The 17,474-nt window shown below is 44.9% G+C and overlaps 1 protein-coding gene across 4 annotated transcripts in view; it reads right to left on the bottom strand.

Moving 5' to 3' along the window:
* Window positions 1–8,863: 8,863 nt before the first annotated feature.
* The window catches only part of cabin1 (calcineurin binding protein 1), a 487,520-nt gene continuing 478,909 nt past the window's right edge, over window positions 8,864–17,474 (bottom strand). For all 4 annotated transcript variants that reach the window (XM_043716137.1, XM_043716140.1, XM_043716138.1 and 1 more), the window contains 2 exons: window positions 15,860–16,077; window positions 8,864–11,447 (listed from right to left, as the gene is read on the bottom strand). In XM_043716137.1, the coding sequence (XP_043572072.1) occupies window positions 11,301–11,447; window positions 15,860–16,077 (365 nt within the window). In that variant the 3' untranslated portion in view covers window positions 8,864–11,300. The remainder of the gene's footprint in view (window positions 11,448–15,859; window positions 16,078–17,474) is intronic.

Raw genomic sequence — 17,474 nt, 5'->3', positions numbered from 1 at the left:
CTCAGCAGCAGCACCTACTGGACAATGCTAAAACTGCAGCTATGGTGAAACCTGAGGACATTGCACTTCTGGTCATTCTTGCTTCTTAGACAGAGCAGCCTTTCCTCTCTGTCAGAATCTCCACGTGTGTGCCTGAACCATGGATTTACCGACCATGATTAGCACACTCGTTCCTGTTTTGCAAAATGTAGTCACTGTGTTTATATGGTTAAGTCCAGTTGAGTTTCTGGTCAATGGTAACCCCCAGGATGTTGATGGTGGGGGATTCAATGACGGCAACACCAGTGAATGTCAGGGGATGATGGTTAGATTGGAGAAAGCAGTATTCCAACAGTGGCCTAACCAATGTCCTGTACGGCCGCAGCATGACCTCCCAACTCCTGTACTCAATACTCTGACCAATAAAGAAAGCATACCAAACGCCTTCTTCACTATCCTATCTACCTGCGACTCCACTTTCAAGGAGCTATGAACCTGCACTCCAAGGTCTCTTTGTTCAGCAACACTCCCTAGGACTTTACCATTAAGTGTATAAGTCCTGCTAAGATTTGTTTTCCCAAAAATCATGAAGGGCATGGATAGGGTGAATAAACAAGTTCTTTTTCACAAGGGTCGGGGAGTCCAGAACTAGAGGGCATAGGTTTAGGGTGAGAGGGGAAAGATATAAAAGAGACCTAAGGGGCAACTTTTTCACACAGAGGGTGGTGTGCGTATGGAATGAGCTGCCAGAGGATGTGGTGGAGGCTGGTACAATTGCTACATTTAAGAGGCATTTGGATGGGTATATGAATAGGAAGGGTTTGGAGGGATATGGGCCGGGCGCTGGCAGGTGGGACTATATTGGGTTGGGATATCTGGTCGGCATGGACCAGCCAGACTAAAAGGCCTGTGTTCATAGTTCACAACTCTATGGCTCTATCTGGTGGACTGATTGTGTCATTACATATTTCCTGAAACTTCCCATTTTCCATATTACTTTCATCCAACATTACCCCAGCTCCTCAGATCCCCTCTGTATCTGAATGGTTTCAGTTTGATTTGTTATGTATTGATTTACATTGATATCACTTCAGTCATTTCACTACCTCCTGCTTTGTACATTAACATTGCATTTCTGTTCCATGTTGTTGTGTGTCCATATCCTGTCTGTGTCCATATGTGTATCTGCAAGGTATCTGTGAGTGTGTGAATGCATATATCCGTACGGATGTATACATCTATATTTGTATTAAGACCATAAGAAATAGGAACACTTTGTCCCTGTAGCCTGCTCTGCTATGAATAGGATCACGGGTGATCTGAGATTCCTCACATTCATCTTCCTGCCCTGGAAGTTGACCCGGCAACAGTGAAGGAACAGCGATTTATTTGCAAGTCAGGATGGTGAGTGGCTTTGAGGGGAACTTGAGGGTGGTGGTGTTCCCATATATCTGCTGCCCTTGTCCTTCTAGACGGAATGGTCATGGGTTTGGAAGGTGCTGTCTGAGAATCATTGGTGAATTGCTGCAGTGTATCTTGTAGACAGTACACACTGCTGCTACTGAGCATTGGTGGTGGAAGGAGCGGATGCTTGTCCATGTGGTGCTAATGTGGCAGCTTTGTCCTGGATGGTGTCGAGTTTCTTTAGTGTTATTGCAGCTGCACCCATCCAGGCAAGTGGAGAGTATTCTGTCACGTTCTTGACTTGGGCCTTGTAGATGGTGGACAGGCTTTGGGGAGTCAGGAGGGGAGTTACACGCTGCAGTATTCCTAGTCTCTGATTTGCTCTTGTATCTACTGTGTTTATGTGGCTAGTCCAGTTCAGTTTCTGGTCAATTGTAACCTCAGGATGTTGATAATGGGGGATTCAGTGATGGTAACTCCCTTGAATGTCGAAGGGGCGATAGTTAGATTCTGTCTTGTCAGTGATAGTCATTGTCTGGCATTTGTGTGGCATGAATGTTACTTGTTAGTCCAAATCTGGATATTCTCCAGGTCTTGCTGCATTTGAACATAGACTGCTTCAGTATCTGAGGTGTCCCGAAATGTGCTGAACATTGTATAATCATCAGCAAACATCTCCATTTCTGACCTTATGACAGAAGGAAGGTCATTGATGAAGCAGCTGAAGATGGGCCTAGGGCACTACACTGAGGAATTTCTGCAGAGATGTCCTGGAGCTGAGATAACTGACGTCCAACAACCACAACTATCTTCACATGTGCCAAGTATCACTCCAGCAAGTGGAGAGTTGGCCCCCTGATACCCATTGATTCCAGTTTTAGATTAGATTGAAACAGCATGGAAACAGGCCCTTCGGCCCAACAAGTCCACACCGACCCGCCGAAGCGCAACCCACCCAGACCCATTCCCCTATACTTGCCCCTTCACCTAATACTATGGGCAATTTAGCGTGGCCAATTCACCTAACCTGCACATCTTTGGACTAAGGGAGGAAACCGGAGCACCTGGAGAAAACCCACGCAGATATGGGGAGAATGTGCAAACTCCACACAGATAGCGCCCGGGTCTCTGGCGCTGTGAGGCAGCAGTGCTAACCACTGTGCCAACGTGCCGCCCATTTTGTGAGGGCCCCTCGATACCACACTCGGTCGAATGCAGCCTTGATGTCAAGAGCCTGTCCCTCTCCCCTCCCCTCTGGAATTCCGCTCTTTTGTCCATGTTTGACCCAAGGCTGCAATGAGGTCAGGAGCTGAGTGACCCTGGGGGAACCCAAACTTGGTGTCACAGAGCAGGTTTTTGCTGCTTGATAGCCCTTTTGGTGACACCTTCCATCACTTCACTGATGATTGACATGAGACTGATGGGGCAGTAATCGACTGGGCTGGATTTGTCCGGACTATATGTACAGGACATACCTGTACATAAAATTCACACATTGTCAGGTAGATATCAGTGTTGCAATTGGACTAGAACAGCTTGGTGAGGGGAGCGGCAAATTGTGGAGAACAAGTCTTCAGTACTATTACTGGCATGTTGTCAGGGTCTGTGGTCTTTGTATGTGTCTGCATCAATGTTTGATGTGGCACTGTTTCAAATGACTTTTCCAAATCCATGAACAGCAGAACTTCATTTGTTATTTCATGAAAGAATTCAATTGATTTGCCTTGATTGTTGGTAAGTTTTATTCATGTACCCTTTCCTCAACTAACAATGCATTTAGTCTCAGATTAATACCTCACAAGGTTTAGCTGCCTGGTTCGTATATTCCTGGCTTTCCTTGAGGTGCAACATTCGCAGTACACCCCATTGTTCAGGAGCAATGACAAGATGTTGTCAAAGTCTTCCCAATAATTTCCCTCATTCTCCTCAGTAACAGAGATTGTTTTGAGGACTTCCAACATGCTATGTGCTGTTTGTTTGATCGCTGGTGTACCGTTTCCCCCATGACCCACCCTATCCAATGTGAGCTCACATTTCATCAGCTCAAACACAGAGGATTGGAGGAGGTATCACCCCACTCCAATCCCTGATGCTCTTACCTGTCTCCTGACCACAATCTCAGCCTTTAGTCCTTGCATGTTTTGCAGTACCTGTCTCTTTAAATCACCAAGCTCAGCTCAGCTCAGCCCCTTCCTGCTCAGTCCTGGAACAGTTTGGAGGGTCACCGCACCCGAAACATCAACTCTGATTTGCCTTCACAGGTGCTGTCGGAGTTGCTGAGCTTTTCCAGCAACTGCTGTTTCTGGCCTTAATATTGAATTCAACAGCTTCAGACTGGGAACTCACTCCGATTCCCTCCCTTTTAGCTTTACTTGTTGCATCCTCTGTCACCATGACCTCTCTCCCCTCCCCCCATCCTGAGCTTCCCAATTTGGCAGCTACACACACCATTGGTCTGTTATTCTCACATTCCCGTCATTTATTCTGAACTATCAACACCCTTTCTCCTCCAGCACACCACCCTGTGTGTTTCTACCTCCCAACTAAATGCTGTCCCCTCCACACTAGCTCTGAAGAAGTTACCTGGACTCAAAACGTTAGCTTGCTCTCTCCATGAATGCTGCCTGACCCACTCTGATCTGCAGCACTTTCAGTTTTCGAATCGAGTTATACAGCACAGAAACATTCGCTTCGGTTCAACTGGTCCATGGCTGACCAGATATCCCAACCTAATCTAGTCCCATTTGCCAGCATTTGGCCCATATCCCTTCCTATTCATATCTCCAGATGCTTTTTAAATGTTGCAATTCCTCACAGGAAGAGAATTGACCACACTTGTTTGGAGTTGTCCTCAGTTCTGAGCTGCTGCTGTGCTGAGTGTTTTGCCTCAGTTACCAAACGGTTGGGGAGTGTGACGAGACCAGTGAAGAGGGCGCTCGAACCAATGTCTAGACAACGAGCCTTTCCTAAATGGTCAAGGGACAGCCTCCAACATGAAGATGTGATTTACTGAGGAGGCTCCTTGCTTATGGAGGGAGGTTGAGGGGGAATTCCATTCACACTGTAACCTGGGGAGAGTGAGTTCAAGTCGTGTCTCCATTAGTGAGGAGGAGGCATTATAAACATCAAGATAAACATCCTGAAGGCAGGCTGCAGTGCCTCAGTGTAACGCTTGCAATGTTAAACATAAAAAACCCAAACATTCAGGGACCGCACCTTGGAGGCTAATTATAGGTTCATACCACTGGTTCACAGCACCAAGGACCCAGGTTCAATTCCACCCGCAGGGGGAGTGTACAAGTTTGTCCATTCTCCCCCTGTCTGCGTGGGTTTCCTCCAAGTGCCCCAGCTTCCTCCCACAGTCCAAATGTGCACAGGTTAAGGTGGATTGGCCATCTAAATTATAGGCGGGTGAGCTGTGGGAATGCTGGGCTACAGGGAGAGGGGTGGGGGGTGATGCCCTTCAGAGGGTCAGTGATGCTTAAGACTGGGGCAGCACATCTCAGTTGCAGCTGGGGTAGGAATTGAAGCATTTGGCTAAGGTACATAGTGCTGCTGAAGAGCTTATGCTTGAAATATCAACTCTCTGCTCCTCGGATGCTGCTGGAGCGGCTGTGCTTTCCTGGTGCCATACTTTTTGACTGAAATGCATCAGTGAACACGAAGCAAAAAAAGGACACAGAGTCTGCGGCTGGCCCTTCCTACGGCCAGACTGACTGCAGGGGGGGGGTTAGAACGTTTGGGTTTTATTACTAGCTGCCTTCAGCTGGTATTATTTCACATGCGAATACTGTAACAGATTTCCTGCTTTTCCAAAACAAAATGTTCTTTTTATGTACAAGGGTTTAAATCTGAGTAACTTTACGGTTAAAACATTGCATATAAAAGAAAAGCAGAGATCATTCCTGTGACAGAACATTCAATAGTAAAGGCCCAACACTTCAATGGGTGTTTTTTTTTGCAGCTAAGCGATAACATGGTTTTAAGAACACTTCTTGTAAAAATGTACAAGTGATCACTCGATATGCAGAAGCCCTTAGAAAAAATACAATATAAAAAGACATTCCATACTAACTGGATCCAGTAGCTTGGAATCACAAGCAGATATTTTACATATCTCCAAGATATTCATGTTACAAACACTTCTCTTCAGACCTTGTACCAAATGGCTCCAAACTTTCGGATTATTTTGCAAGCTATCCAACAGCTAAACCCTCCTCTCCCGTACCCCAATCGTACCAACAAAGGAAAAGAACAAACTTGCATTTACATAGCACCTTTCATGACCTCAGAACACCCCAATGCACTTGAATCAGTTAAACATTTGTGAAATGTAATATCTTCTAAAGTAGGGAACTGCAGCAGCCAACTTGTACACAGCAAGCTCCTACAAATAGCAATGAGAACTTGGATAATTAGTTGGTTCAGTTGGAAGGAGCAGTTTGCACCAGAACATTGAAAGGGAGGTGGTGGTAATGTCACTGAGACTCAGGTCAATGCTCTGGCAGCACGTTCAAATCCCACTGCAGCAAACTGGAGGAATCACAATTTAGTTCTGTAACTCAAAACCAATACTGGCACAAAAAAAACTCATCCAGTTCACTGCACCCTTTAAGGATGAAAATCTGACCTACACCTGACTCCAGTCCCACAGCAACGTGCTTACTCCGGAGTAAACATTCTTGAGTACTGTTTTGGAGTCTCTCATGAGGCTAATGTTGTCCTCTTTGACCCTGAATGAAATTTGGATCTTTTCTGTTCTTACTGGTGTTATCGAATCAGAATCCCTACAGTGTGGAAGCATGTCATTCAGCCCATCGAGTCCACTCCGACCCTCCAATGCACATCCCACCCTGACCCAACAGCCTACTCTATTCCCATAACCCTGCATTTCCCTTGGCTAACCCACCCAGCCTACACATCCCTGGACACTACAGGCAATTTCCTATGGCCAATACACCTAACTTACACCCCTGTGATTGTGGGAGGAAACCAGAGCATCCAGAGGAAACCCACGCAGACACAGGGAGAAATGTCCAAACACCTCACAGATAGTTGCCCGAGGCTGGAATCGAACCCAGGTCCCTGATACTGAGAGGCAGCAGTGCTAACACTGAGCCACTGTGCCGCCCCATCAGTGAGAAACTAGGAAACGTTACAAGAAAGGTGAGGGCTAGCTAGGCCTGGCCCTCGCAACTACAGTCTGCTGTTTGAGAACTAAACCTCCAACAGTCCTCACCTTCAGAGCAGAGCACCTGCCAGCACAGAAGAGCGCAGATAAGGCTGGAGACAACAGCAGCTGAGCGGGAAAATCTCGCCAGGTCCTGTGAGTGACTCACACAAGAAGAGCAGGGGGAAATAAATCAGAACAGGAGGGTATGTGGTGACGATGAGGCTGAAGTGGTGGGGTATGCTGCAGCTAATCAGATAACACAAACAGAAATAGGAACAATGAAGGCAGTACTGTCCCTCGGGCACTGCAACTCAATAAAGATCACGGGTGACCTCCTACAAACAAATCAAAACACCCATCCTTTTAAGCAGGAAGAACAGAAAAACAGCGTCTCAGTGAAACAGAAGGTGATTGCAGAGCCTGGAAGTATGGAGGGATCAGGGTGGCCTGATCCACTGAACACTAAGGGCTGCAAGTGATCGGCCAGGCAAGTGGAATGGCCCTATTTCTTGGAAAGGGGGCTGCGATATATAAGCAGGGAGTCACCCAGACTCGAGAAGACAGCTTGCTCCCTCTCCACGGATGCTGTCTGAACCACTGATTTCCAGCAGGGTTTGTTTTCAGTACAGATTCCAGCATTTGCAATAATTTGCTCCGACATAAGTAGGAATGTTTTGCGACAGGACGTTGGTGAGACCACGTATGGAGTACTGTGTACAGTCTGGGTCTCCTTGAAGGTTGGACTTGTATCTATTGCAGTTTGGAAGGGTGGATAATTAAAAGATGCTTCCCTTTATTGGAAAGTCTAGAACTACAGGACACAGTTTTCAAAATAAAGAGAGATTGTCAATTTAAGACAGGGATGATGAGAATTTTTTTCACAGCTCTCTTCCTCAGAGCATGTTCCAGGCAATATTATTAAATATATTTAAGGCAGCGATAGACAGACTCATGACTAACAAGAGTCTCAAGATGAAAGGTGAGAATGTGGAGTTGTTGTCACAACCTGATTACACATGACCTTATTGAATGGCAGAGGAGGGTCAAAGGATTACATGTCGCCCCTAATTTGTATATTCATAAATGTGCAATTCCGCCAATTTCTCATTAACCTGATTCCCGACACCTACCCTGTCAAGACTCTAAGATTTCCAAACATTTCAACTTATTGAGACAGAGTGTTCAGTCTCTCCTCAGAACAGGCCCTATCACCCTAGCAATCAAACTACTGAACTAGTGAAGGATTCAACTCCATTATTACCTTGCTGCCTGAAATCACCGGGCATTCTGAGGTGGTGCAATAAGAGAAACTGGTCATAAATAGAGACATAAAAACAGAGAGGCCTTTCAGCCCGCTGCAACTAATGGAGGTCAAGCTGCTCCCACAGCCTGAGATCTACCCTACACAAATCCAGCACTGTCTGAACTTGCTGTCACTTGATGCCTCTCCACATGGGAGGCTCACGCAGGCCTGGCTGAGTTTCTGCACTGAATAATGGGTACAGCAACAAGCAATTCCTCAGTATGTGCACGGACAGGGCCCCACATAACTGAAGCTGTGAAGTGGTGAAGTGTGTGTGTCTAGGCTTTGATGTTGTTAAAGGCAATGGCATTTCAACAGCACTTGACAGGAGCTGTTTTTATCAGCTTGTTTGGTGGAATGAGTGCAGCCTCTGTTACCAAGATTGCTGGCTCAAGCTAGGGTCTTCCGAAGCAGCAGCCTATTGCTCTGTCACCATGCTATCAATCTTAAATGTCTCAGGTTTTTATTAGCCATTCTATCACTGCCGAGCTCTCTGTAGTGTGTCAAGTCCAGCGTTTGAACAACCCTGATTTTCATTGCTCCAACAGTGGCTTCTGTGCCGTAGCTGCCTAAATCTGCCTAAATTGGGAGATTCCTCCTTGGGCTTCTCTCTGCCTTCTTTAACAGGCTTCTCAAAATCTTGCTCTTTGGTAACAATTCCTATGTGGTTTAGTGAGAGACCATGTCTACTGATTGATTCATGTGTAGCCTATTAGGTGCTATACAGATGCAGTCTTTTGTGCTGTAGACAAACACGGTCCCCCATCTCCCAACCAGAAATGCTCTGTAGCTGCCTGAGAGCTCCCAGACTGAGACTGAGTGTTGCTGGCTCAGTGCACCAACACACTGCCTGGATTCTGATTATTAGAGCTGCCAACCAATCCTTTCCATCCTCCACGGGGTCTGGGTGGGAGCAGGATCACTGAGCGGAAATTTAGGAAGACATTCATACCACAAATGCTGTAGTTGATTCACAATAGAAAAGGATGGGAAAATGAAATGGCTTTGATGTCAAAGTCAGTTTAATCATTATAAACGGGTGAGACAATAGATTCTGGGGTAGCACGTTTGGCAGAATTCTTTTGACTCTACAAGACTCTCAGATCCTGATGCACAAATAATAAACAACTTTGAATCAAGCTCTCATCGCTTGATAACTAATGGCTGCTGCTCAATGTGAGAGGTTGGACACACTGTCACTGAGCATGTTCAGGACTAAGGGGAAAATATGTTCAGCGCTGTGCTCTTAAACCCATACTATAACCCCACGTGTCACTTACAACGATCCAGGGGTATGTTCAAAGTAACTGTTCTCATTAGACACAACACAGCTCCAGCTCTCTTCAGAAATACAAACATAGATTAAACTGTGGGGCATGCCTTTTCAGGAAAGGCAACTGTGTTAACACGTATATTTTTATTAAATTGACCAATGTTGAGGGTCTCGAGAAACATGATGCGAGTTGTGAATCTCCAGAATTCGTTGTTGATTTAATGTCATTCAGTCGTTTAGCTTCATGCTAAGTAGATCTTGCCGGTAAGTCGCACATTATTATAAACTGGCTAGGCATGCACATTATGGTTAGGTTCATGTACAAATATAAAAAAAGGCTCTTCATTAACAGGGTCAGTATGTTTTTGAGAAGGTGATAATGCCAATTCACTTTTGCAGTCCAGAAAGGGGACAGAGTCTTGATTCTGTGCGTAGCAATTTCTTAAAGAGCTTTGAAAATATTCATTTTTTACACGTTTTATTGCCGAATTTTCCTTTCCACTCTCACTAATCTTCCCATGCCTGATTTGAATTCAATCTCGTCCCCTTCTACAATCATTCTCATTCAGCCTTCAAGCCTCAAATCTCAGGTGGTTGAAGAGATAAGCTGTGGGCCCTACTGCTTCCCCAAGGTCCCAGATGGACTAATGCCCTCTCACATGCCCAGAACATTAAGTATCAGTCTGCTGTGGAGTGCAGGAGGAAGTCAAACTAACACGAGAGTTAGCTCGGAGTGAGTGTTAGACTGGAGTGAAGGTAGGGCAGTTCCATGTTAATGGGCATTATTACTGTCACTGCTGCACACATTAATCATTAGCAGGTAATAATTTCCTGATTGACACAGGAATGTTACCAGTCCTGAATACTAAAGTTACATATCAGTCTTGATAACTGCTGGTCACTATTACTGTACCAAGCTTGTGATTGGTTACATGTAGACATCATTATGAGCCTACTGTTCATCTACCTGCAAGGGCTCATGCAGAACGGTTGTCTGATGCTCTCAATGCTGGTGGCAGGGAGACACTAGGTCACAAAGTTAGTGTGTAAACTTTGCTCTTAAACTGAGAAGCTTTCTAGTCAATGTCTGGGAATGGACCAATGGCGAGAGGTTTTTAAACCAGGGGAGGTTTCTACATCTCCTATGAAATCTGATAATCATCTCAGAAATCCCAACCTTCTCAATCCTGAGCACGTTCCAATATCCTGCTCTGTGTTCTGGTAATTTTTTGCTTTGATAGAGAAACCAGGAATTGACAGCACAACTGACCAACAGGCTGTATGTGTGCCCCTCTCTACATTCACAACCAACCTCCAGCTACAGAAACCAACATTTCTCAACGAAACTAATGACTGGAAAAAAAATGTGAAGATTCAGCATGAAAGGGCGAGATCTGTTACAAACCAATTCAGATTGATGCGATGCCTGACATCAGCCACTCTGCAGGAGAGCAGGATAACTGGCTGTTTTTCTTAAAGCAATCTAACTCGACTGTACAGAGCCTGAAGGTTCACGGTAAGCAAGTGCCAATCCTTTCTGTGCTCATCATAACCCGGAGTTCTATCTAAGGAGGGCTTCACAACAATTAGTGAAAATATAGACACAATGAAGGACCAGGAAAAGGATTGGAAATAGCTAGCAGGTCTTGGAGTCTTCCTGGTGTTCAAAGACTCTCTCCCTCAAAAACCCTCCTCTCAGAAGTGAACCAATTCCCAGCACTTGCTGCTTTGAGTTCATGTTTCCAGCATTATGCTGGTATCTCCACAGTGAGTGCAATGGGCCTTCACTGACCGAACCCTCCCACCCAGACACTGAACTGCGAGGAAGCTGGCGACAACTTTGCGAGAGGTATGTCCAAAATGAAACCTGCGCCTGTAAAATCAATCAGCTTGTGTTTGAACAAGGTCAGAGTCATCTCTCCCTGGTCAGCACAAATCAGCAAGGAGCCCAGTGATGCAGCTCGGCTTGTCTGCCTTGGCTGCTGGGATGCATCCAATATTTACAAAGGCCAATGCTGGTAAGGGATCACTGCACCTTATTCTGGGCTGCTCTGTATAAAGTACTGTGCACTTCCATGGTCTCAGAGAAAGCAGTCTTCCCGAAGTGTCTTTGCAGGAGTGCAGTGGTTGGCTGCCGACTGCTGTGACTTGGGGGACTTCACATTGTGTCAGATGTCCATGTAATCGTCTTCCTCATCATCGGTGTCACTCTCCAGTGACGACTCCTGGCTTGACGTCTCCAGGATTTCCAAGGCTGGCTGGCAGAGAGTCTCTTTCTTCACGTTGGCAGCAGACTGTGCAGATAGGATGGCAGTCTGAAAGCAAACAGGAAATGCAGCCATTAGCTCAGAGTGCTACCACTACGAAGACAGAGCAAACAAAATTAGAATATCAAAACCGGAGTCTCAGTGGCCAGCACTGCGGCTGCAAGGCACGCCTTTGATGAAGCAAAGAGAATGGTAAGGATTTCTATGCAGTTACAAGAAGCCTGACTCCACTAACTAACAGGAGGGCAATCTGTGAGGAACACATTATACTTGACCCAACAGATGCCCACAAATAAACCACAGAGATCTTAAAATATTGATTACATTAATTGCAAATATTTAAAGATGGGATGCATCTAATGTCAACTGTTAGCTATCAATCATGCCAAAACCCCACTGTACCAGACACGACTTTTGTGTAAATACCATCTTTCACACAAACAAAACTTCTCTTCACAACCCAATAAATACACGCTTAAAGATGCCATTTTAGCCCCAATTAGTGATAACTACTGCGGGTCTCAATGACCATTAACAACTGGACCTCACAAGTTCATATTACATTTAAACTACAGCAAACACTTAACTGTCCCAATATGATTAAGATAGAAATCACCCAAGATAGAGTGCAGAAACAGGCCATTTGGCCATTATGTCTGCAATGGCTGAATGAACAAGCCACATATCTTCATCCCACAGTCCAGCACCTGTTTTGTAGCCCTGCAGGCTCCAGCCAGAGATTCAGGTTCCACCCTAATGAGTTCAGGTTTCTCACTGAACTGGGCAGTGAATTTCAGATACCCACCATCCACTGTATGAAAACAATTCTCATGCCCCTTCCCTCTAATCCTTCTACCAATCACTTTAAACATGTGCATCCCTCCTCACTGACCTCTCTGTTGGGGTAAACTGGTCTCCCCTGTTAACAGTTTCCAAACCCCTTGATATTTTGCATACCTCTATTCAGTCACCCCTCATCCTCAGTAAGGGAACACCCCTCACCAGTCCAATGTTTCATCATAGTTGCAAGTTTCAAGCCTGAGCAACATTCTTACAAATCTCCTCTGTACACACTAGGGAGCAAACGCCTTATTCCTGTATTGTGGTGACCAGAACCACACAGGAAACCCCAGCTACAGTGTCTTATAGTACAGGAACTGTTTATCCTTATGATCCAACCAAGGGAAACATCCCATATGCCTTAATGAACAGTTTCTCTACCTGTCCCAGCAGGGACCCGTGGACATGCACTCTAAGATCTCTCAACTTCTCCATCCCCCTCCCCATCCTCCAATACCCTCCTGGTTATTGCGTGTTCCTCTTGCTTTGCTTGTCCTCCCTAAAGAAATAACCCCACACTTCTCCAGATTGGGTTGAAAAGTGACAAATGAAATTCAGACAACCAAACTATTGATATCATCCTGCAATCATCAGCCATCCTCCTCTTCACTATCAAATACCGTTTACAAATTTCCCAATCATGATCCTACATTCAATTCTAAATCATTAAAATATGCCGTAAACGTTGAGCCCGGTGGAACACCTTTGGTTTCCATTCAGGTGAGCGCCCCTCCACTATCACCCATTGTTTCCTGTCACTAAACCCATTTTGGACCCAGCTCACTACAATTCACTGTATCCCATGGCCTTTATGTTTCCGACCAGTCTACCATGTGGGGCCTTGTCAATACCGGACTAAAAATCCATACAGACAACATCCACTGCACAAACCTCATCAATCCTCCTTGTTCCTTCCTCAAACTTCAAATAAACTAATGAATGAGTTAAGTTAGGAAATCACAATCTTCTGTTATCAAATCATGCTGACTATCCCTGATTAATCTACACCTTTCTAAGTATCATCGTCTTAATTCTGGTAATCTGTCCAAGGTACAAAGTTCACCTATCTCCAATCCTCTGGTTTCTCGCCTTGATCTACTGAGGATTGAAAAATGATCTTCCAAACAATCCCTGTTTCTTCATTGGCTTCTTTTAACAGACTGGGATACGATTTATCTGGCCCAGTCCAGATTTATCCACCTACAAGCTGGGTCAGCTGCACCAACACTTCCTTTCTCATTATGTTAATTTACCTATTAGTTCATACTCCTCCTCTACATCATCCCATTCCTTTGTGAAGACAGAAACAAAATACTCATTCTAAACCAACCTGCCCCCGGCGCGTTTCTCTACAGACAGTGACCATGTACATCTCTGATAGGTCCAATCCTTTCCTTCATCTCCTCTTGCTTTCAACATTCTGAGAGAACATCTTTGGATCTTCCTTGATTTTATGTTTTAACAAACTATTCTGATGTAATGAGGTAGTTCTGTTCCCATGTGATCCCGCATTATAAGAAAATTGAGTAATAGCAGCATCATTTAAACTAATGCGACTGGAACCATGTCATAGCCAATGCAGGTAAGCAAAGCTCGCATGCTACAAAATAATGGCCTAAATTGCTCAGTCGCCTGCTGAAGAAACGCGTGTTATAGCAGAACCGACTGTTATATTTTTGTACCTTCCCTTTTGTGTTCCTAATTTCCTTTTTTACTTCAAAGGATATTGCCAGGGTTGGAGGGTTTGAGCTATAGAGAGAGGTTAAATAGGCTGGGGCTGTTTTCCCTGGAGCGTCAGAGGCTGAGGGGTGACCTTATCAAGGTTTATAAAACTATGAGGGGCATGGATAGGGCAAATAGACAAGGTCTTTTCTCTGGGGTGAGGGAGTTTTCAAAGGCATCTGGATGGGTATAGGAATAGGAAGGGTTTGGAGGGATATGGGCTGGGTGCTGACAGGTGGGACTAGATTGGGTTGGGATATCTGGTCGGCATGGACGGGTTGCACCCAAGGGTCTATTTCCATGCTGTACATCTCTATGACTCTACGACTCGTAAGCTTCTTAAAATACTTCTTTCTTGGGATGGTGATAGCTCTATTTTTCTTACCCAGTCTGCTTCTGGATACCCAGAGGCTGTAGATTTCGCAGTACCAGCCTTTAGTTTGGTGGGGAAATGTCGACACTATGTCTGTAGAATCTCGCTTCGGACATCTCCCACTGACAGTCCTTCAAGCAGCTCTTCTGGTTTTCTGAGCGCATATCAGTCGTGTCCCAGCCTCAAACCAAATGACTGAGTTTTAAAATGCTTCTACAAGCTTCAAATTTTAAATGTAAATTTTATTTTGTAGTTACTGGCAAAGTGAAATCTGTGGAACGTAACATGTTCAATTCACATTTCTCATTAAAAGATTTGACCCACTATGTCTGTACTAGCTCTCTGAATGAGTAACTTTGTCTATTCCCCTGCTTCCTCAGCGTAACCTGGCACATTCCACCTTTTCAGATAATAATCCAATTCTTCTTCAAACTTTTGATCAAATCTGATTTCATCACATCTTGAGCACTGCATTCCTGACACTAACCACTCGCTATGTTTCTCTGTGTCACCAAGAGTTGGTTGTCACTTTTACCAACTGCCTTAATTCTGTACTCTCTCATTCTCAATCCTTCCACCAATGAAAACAGCTTTTCCCTGGTCTATTCTGTCCTGAAGCTTCCTTGTTATGAAGATCGCCAGCAAACAGCTCCACTAGAACTTCTAACAGCAGTAGGTGCAAGGGAACTGCAAATCTGGGAACTGTTAAAGGGGAAGAGCAGTCCATGCATGTATTAAACATATACAGTAGCGACATACGAACGACCCCGTTCACGAACAAATCAGTTTACGAATAGGATTGTACGTAAAACTTTGCTTCAACGTACGTACGAAATTCAAGGTACGAACGAAGGTACAAACGCAAAAATCCCATGTGTGTCCAAGCATTCTTCCGCTATCCGAACTATGGGAAAAACTGATTCAGTTCACAAACTTTTCGGTTCGGGAACCGGGTCCCGGAACGGATTGAGTTCGTAAGTCGAGGCGCTACTGTACATTAAATTTTCCTTTAACCTTTCCAGACAGTGGGCACCATATTTGAAACACATACTGGAGTGTTGCTGGTAAGGAGATTTTTGAGGAGCTGATAATGTTTCCCCAAACACACACATGCACACAAAGGGAGACAGTGCGGTATTATCATTAGACCATTAAACCAGAAACTCAGCTGGGGACAAGATTTCATATCCCATCATGGCAGATGGTGGAATTTGAATTCAATTATAAAGGGAAAAAAAACCTGGATTAACAATCAACTGATGACCACGAAATCACTGCTGATTGTTGGTTCACAGATGTCCTCCAAGGAAGGGAATCTGCCATCCTTACCTGGTCAGGCCTACATGTGACTGCAGCCCCACAGCAATGTGATTGACTCTCAACTACCTTCTGAAATGTTCCCAGTTCATGGGCAGCTAGGGACAATCAATAAATTGTCAGGCAGCGATGGCCACACATGAATAAAAAAAAACAGGTATAGCTCACTACACAAGGAATGAGGAAATAGCCACAGACCATTTCTTACCTTCAGTTTTTGCTTGGTTTCCTCAGACACACTACCTTTTGGTGACAGGAGGGTTGGGGTCGGCGGTGTGACGGTTATCTCCGGTGGAAACTTTGCCACAGATGATGGGATAAAAAGCTTTGGCATGTTTGGAGGAACTCGCGATTTGATTCGACTGCTGTCAGCTTTGCAACTCTGGGAAACTGAGGTGGTGGAGGGTTCACTAATAGAACTGGAAGCTGCAGAGAAGCAACACAATCAATTCAGTCGCAGGAATTACAGCCTTCACACATTACAGCAATCGACAAAATAAACCAGGTTCAAATCCCAGCCCAAACTGATCAACGCTGCATTCTATGAACCAAAATAAATTACACAGCAGTTTAAAAATCAGTTCAAATGTCCACACAGATCTTTAATGTTTAGCAACATCCTTTCTATTTTTTCACCTTCACTCCTATCATGTCTAACGACTGATTTATATCCCAACAGTCTTTGTCATTTAATTGAAACTAATTTTACTTCCATTGAAATGTTCAGACTATACTAGATAGCAACTCAGGGCACATTATGAAAATTAGTGAATCTGTGGATAGTATACAGAATCATGTGCCTGCATAGATTTTCTTTTATTCACTTGTGGGACATGGACGTCATTGGCTGGTCCAGTATGTATTCCCTGTCCCTAACTGCTCTTTAGAAAGTGTTGGTGAGCTGCCTTCTTGAACCGCTGCAGTTCACCTGCTGTAAGTTGACCCTCAATTGTTATTAGGGAGTGAAATGGAGAATTGTGACCTAACAAGAACATTATAGAGAATAGTAGCCCTGGATAACAGCAAGGGGTGGGTAATGTAGGGGCAATATCACTGGGCTAGAAATCCAGAGCCCCCAAGTCAATGTTCATTTCCCATTTTGGCAGATGGAGAAACCTAAACTCAATAAATATGTCATGCTGATCAGTTGATTCTGGTCAAAACCGATCTGGCTCACTGATGACCAAGGGCACTTGTGGTGTGGTGGTAGAATCCCTACTCCTAAACTGGGAGACCCGGTTCAAACTCCACCTGCTCCAGAGGTGTGTAATAACATCTCCAAAGAAGTGATCAGAAAAAGAAGACTAAAACTAAAAATCACTGATGGCCCTTAGAGAAGTAAATCTGCCGTCGGCACCTGGACTGGCCGACATGGGACTCCAGACCAACAGCATTCTGGGCAATTATGGCTGGCCGAGCCACCATCGCTCACAACTCAAAATAAGAGCCCAATACAGGCAACCAACATTAATAAGCAACACGAGTTTCCGTGTCTGTTACTGACAATCCTGTCCCTGAGTACGTTAAAAGGTGTTACTAACGAATGTACAGTGTCGGGATTAGCAGTGGAAGATCACATCAGAGATAATACAAGTTATCCGTACAGGTTGTAGGGAATGTCAATCCATGTTCATGTGTATAACCACAAAGTATATAGGCTCCTGTATTATCACGGGACCCACAGAATGTGTCTGTGTGACTATCACAGGGAACGGGACACAGCACCCGCCCGGATATCACATGGAATGGGATTCAGCACCCGCCCGGATATCACAGGGAACGGGACTAAGCACCCGCCCGGATATCACAGGGAAGGGACTCAG

Source organism: Chiloscyllium plagiosum, chromosome 25, assembly GCF_004010195.1.
Source record: "Chiloscyllium plagiosum isolate BGI_BamShark_2017 chromosome 25, ASM401019v2, whole genome shotgun sequence".
Classification (NCBI taxonomy): domain Eukaryota; kingdom Metazoa; phylum Chordata; class Chondrichthyes; order Orectolobiformes; family Hemiscylliidae; genus Chiloscyllium; species Chiloscyllium plagiosum.
The sequence above is the reverse complement of the archived record's forward strand: the minus strand, read 5'-3'. Positions and strand labels throughout refer to the sequence as shown.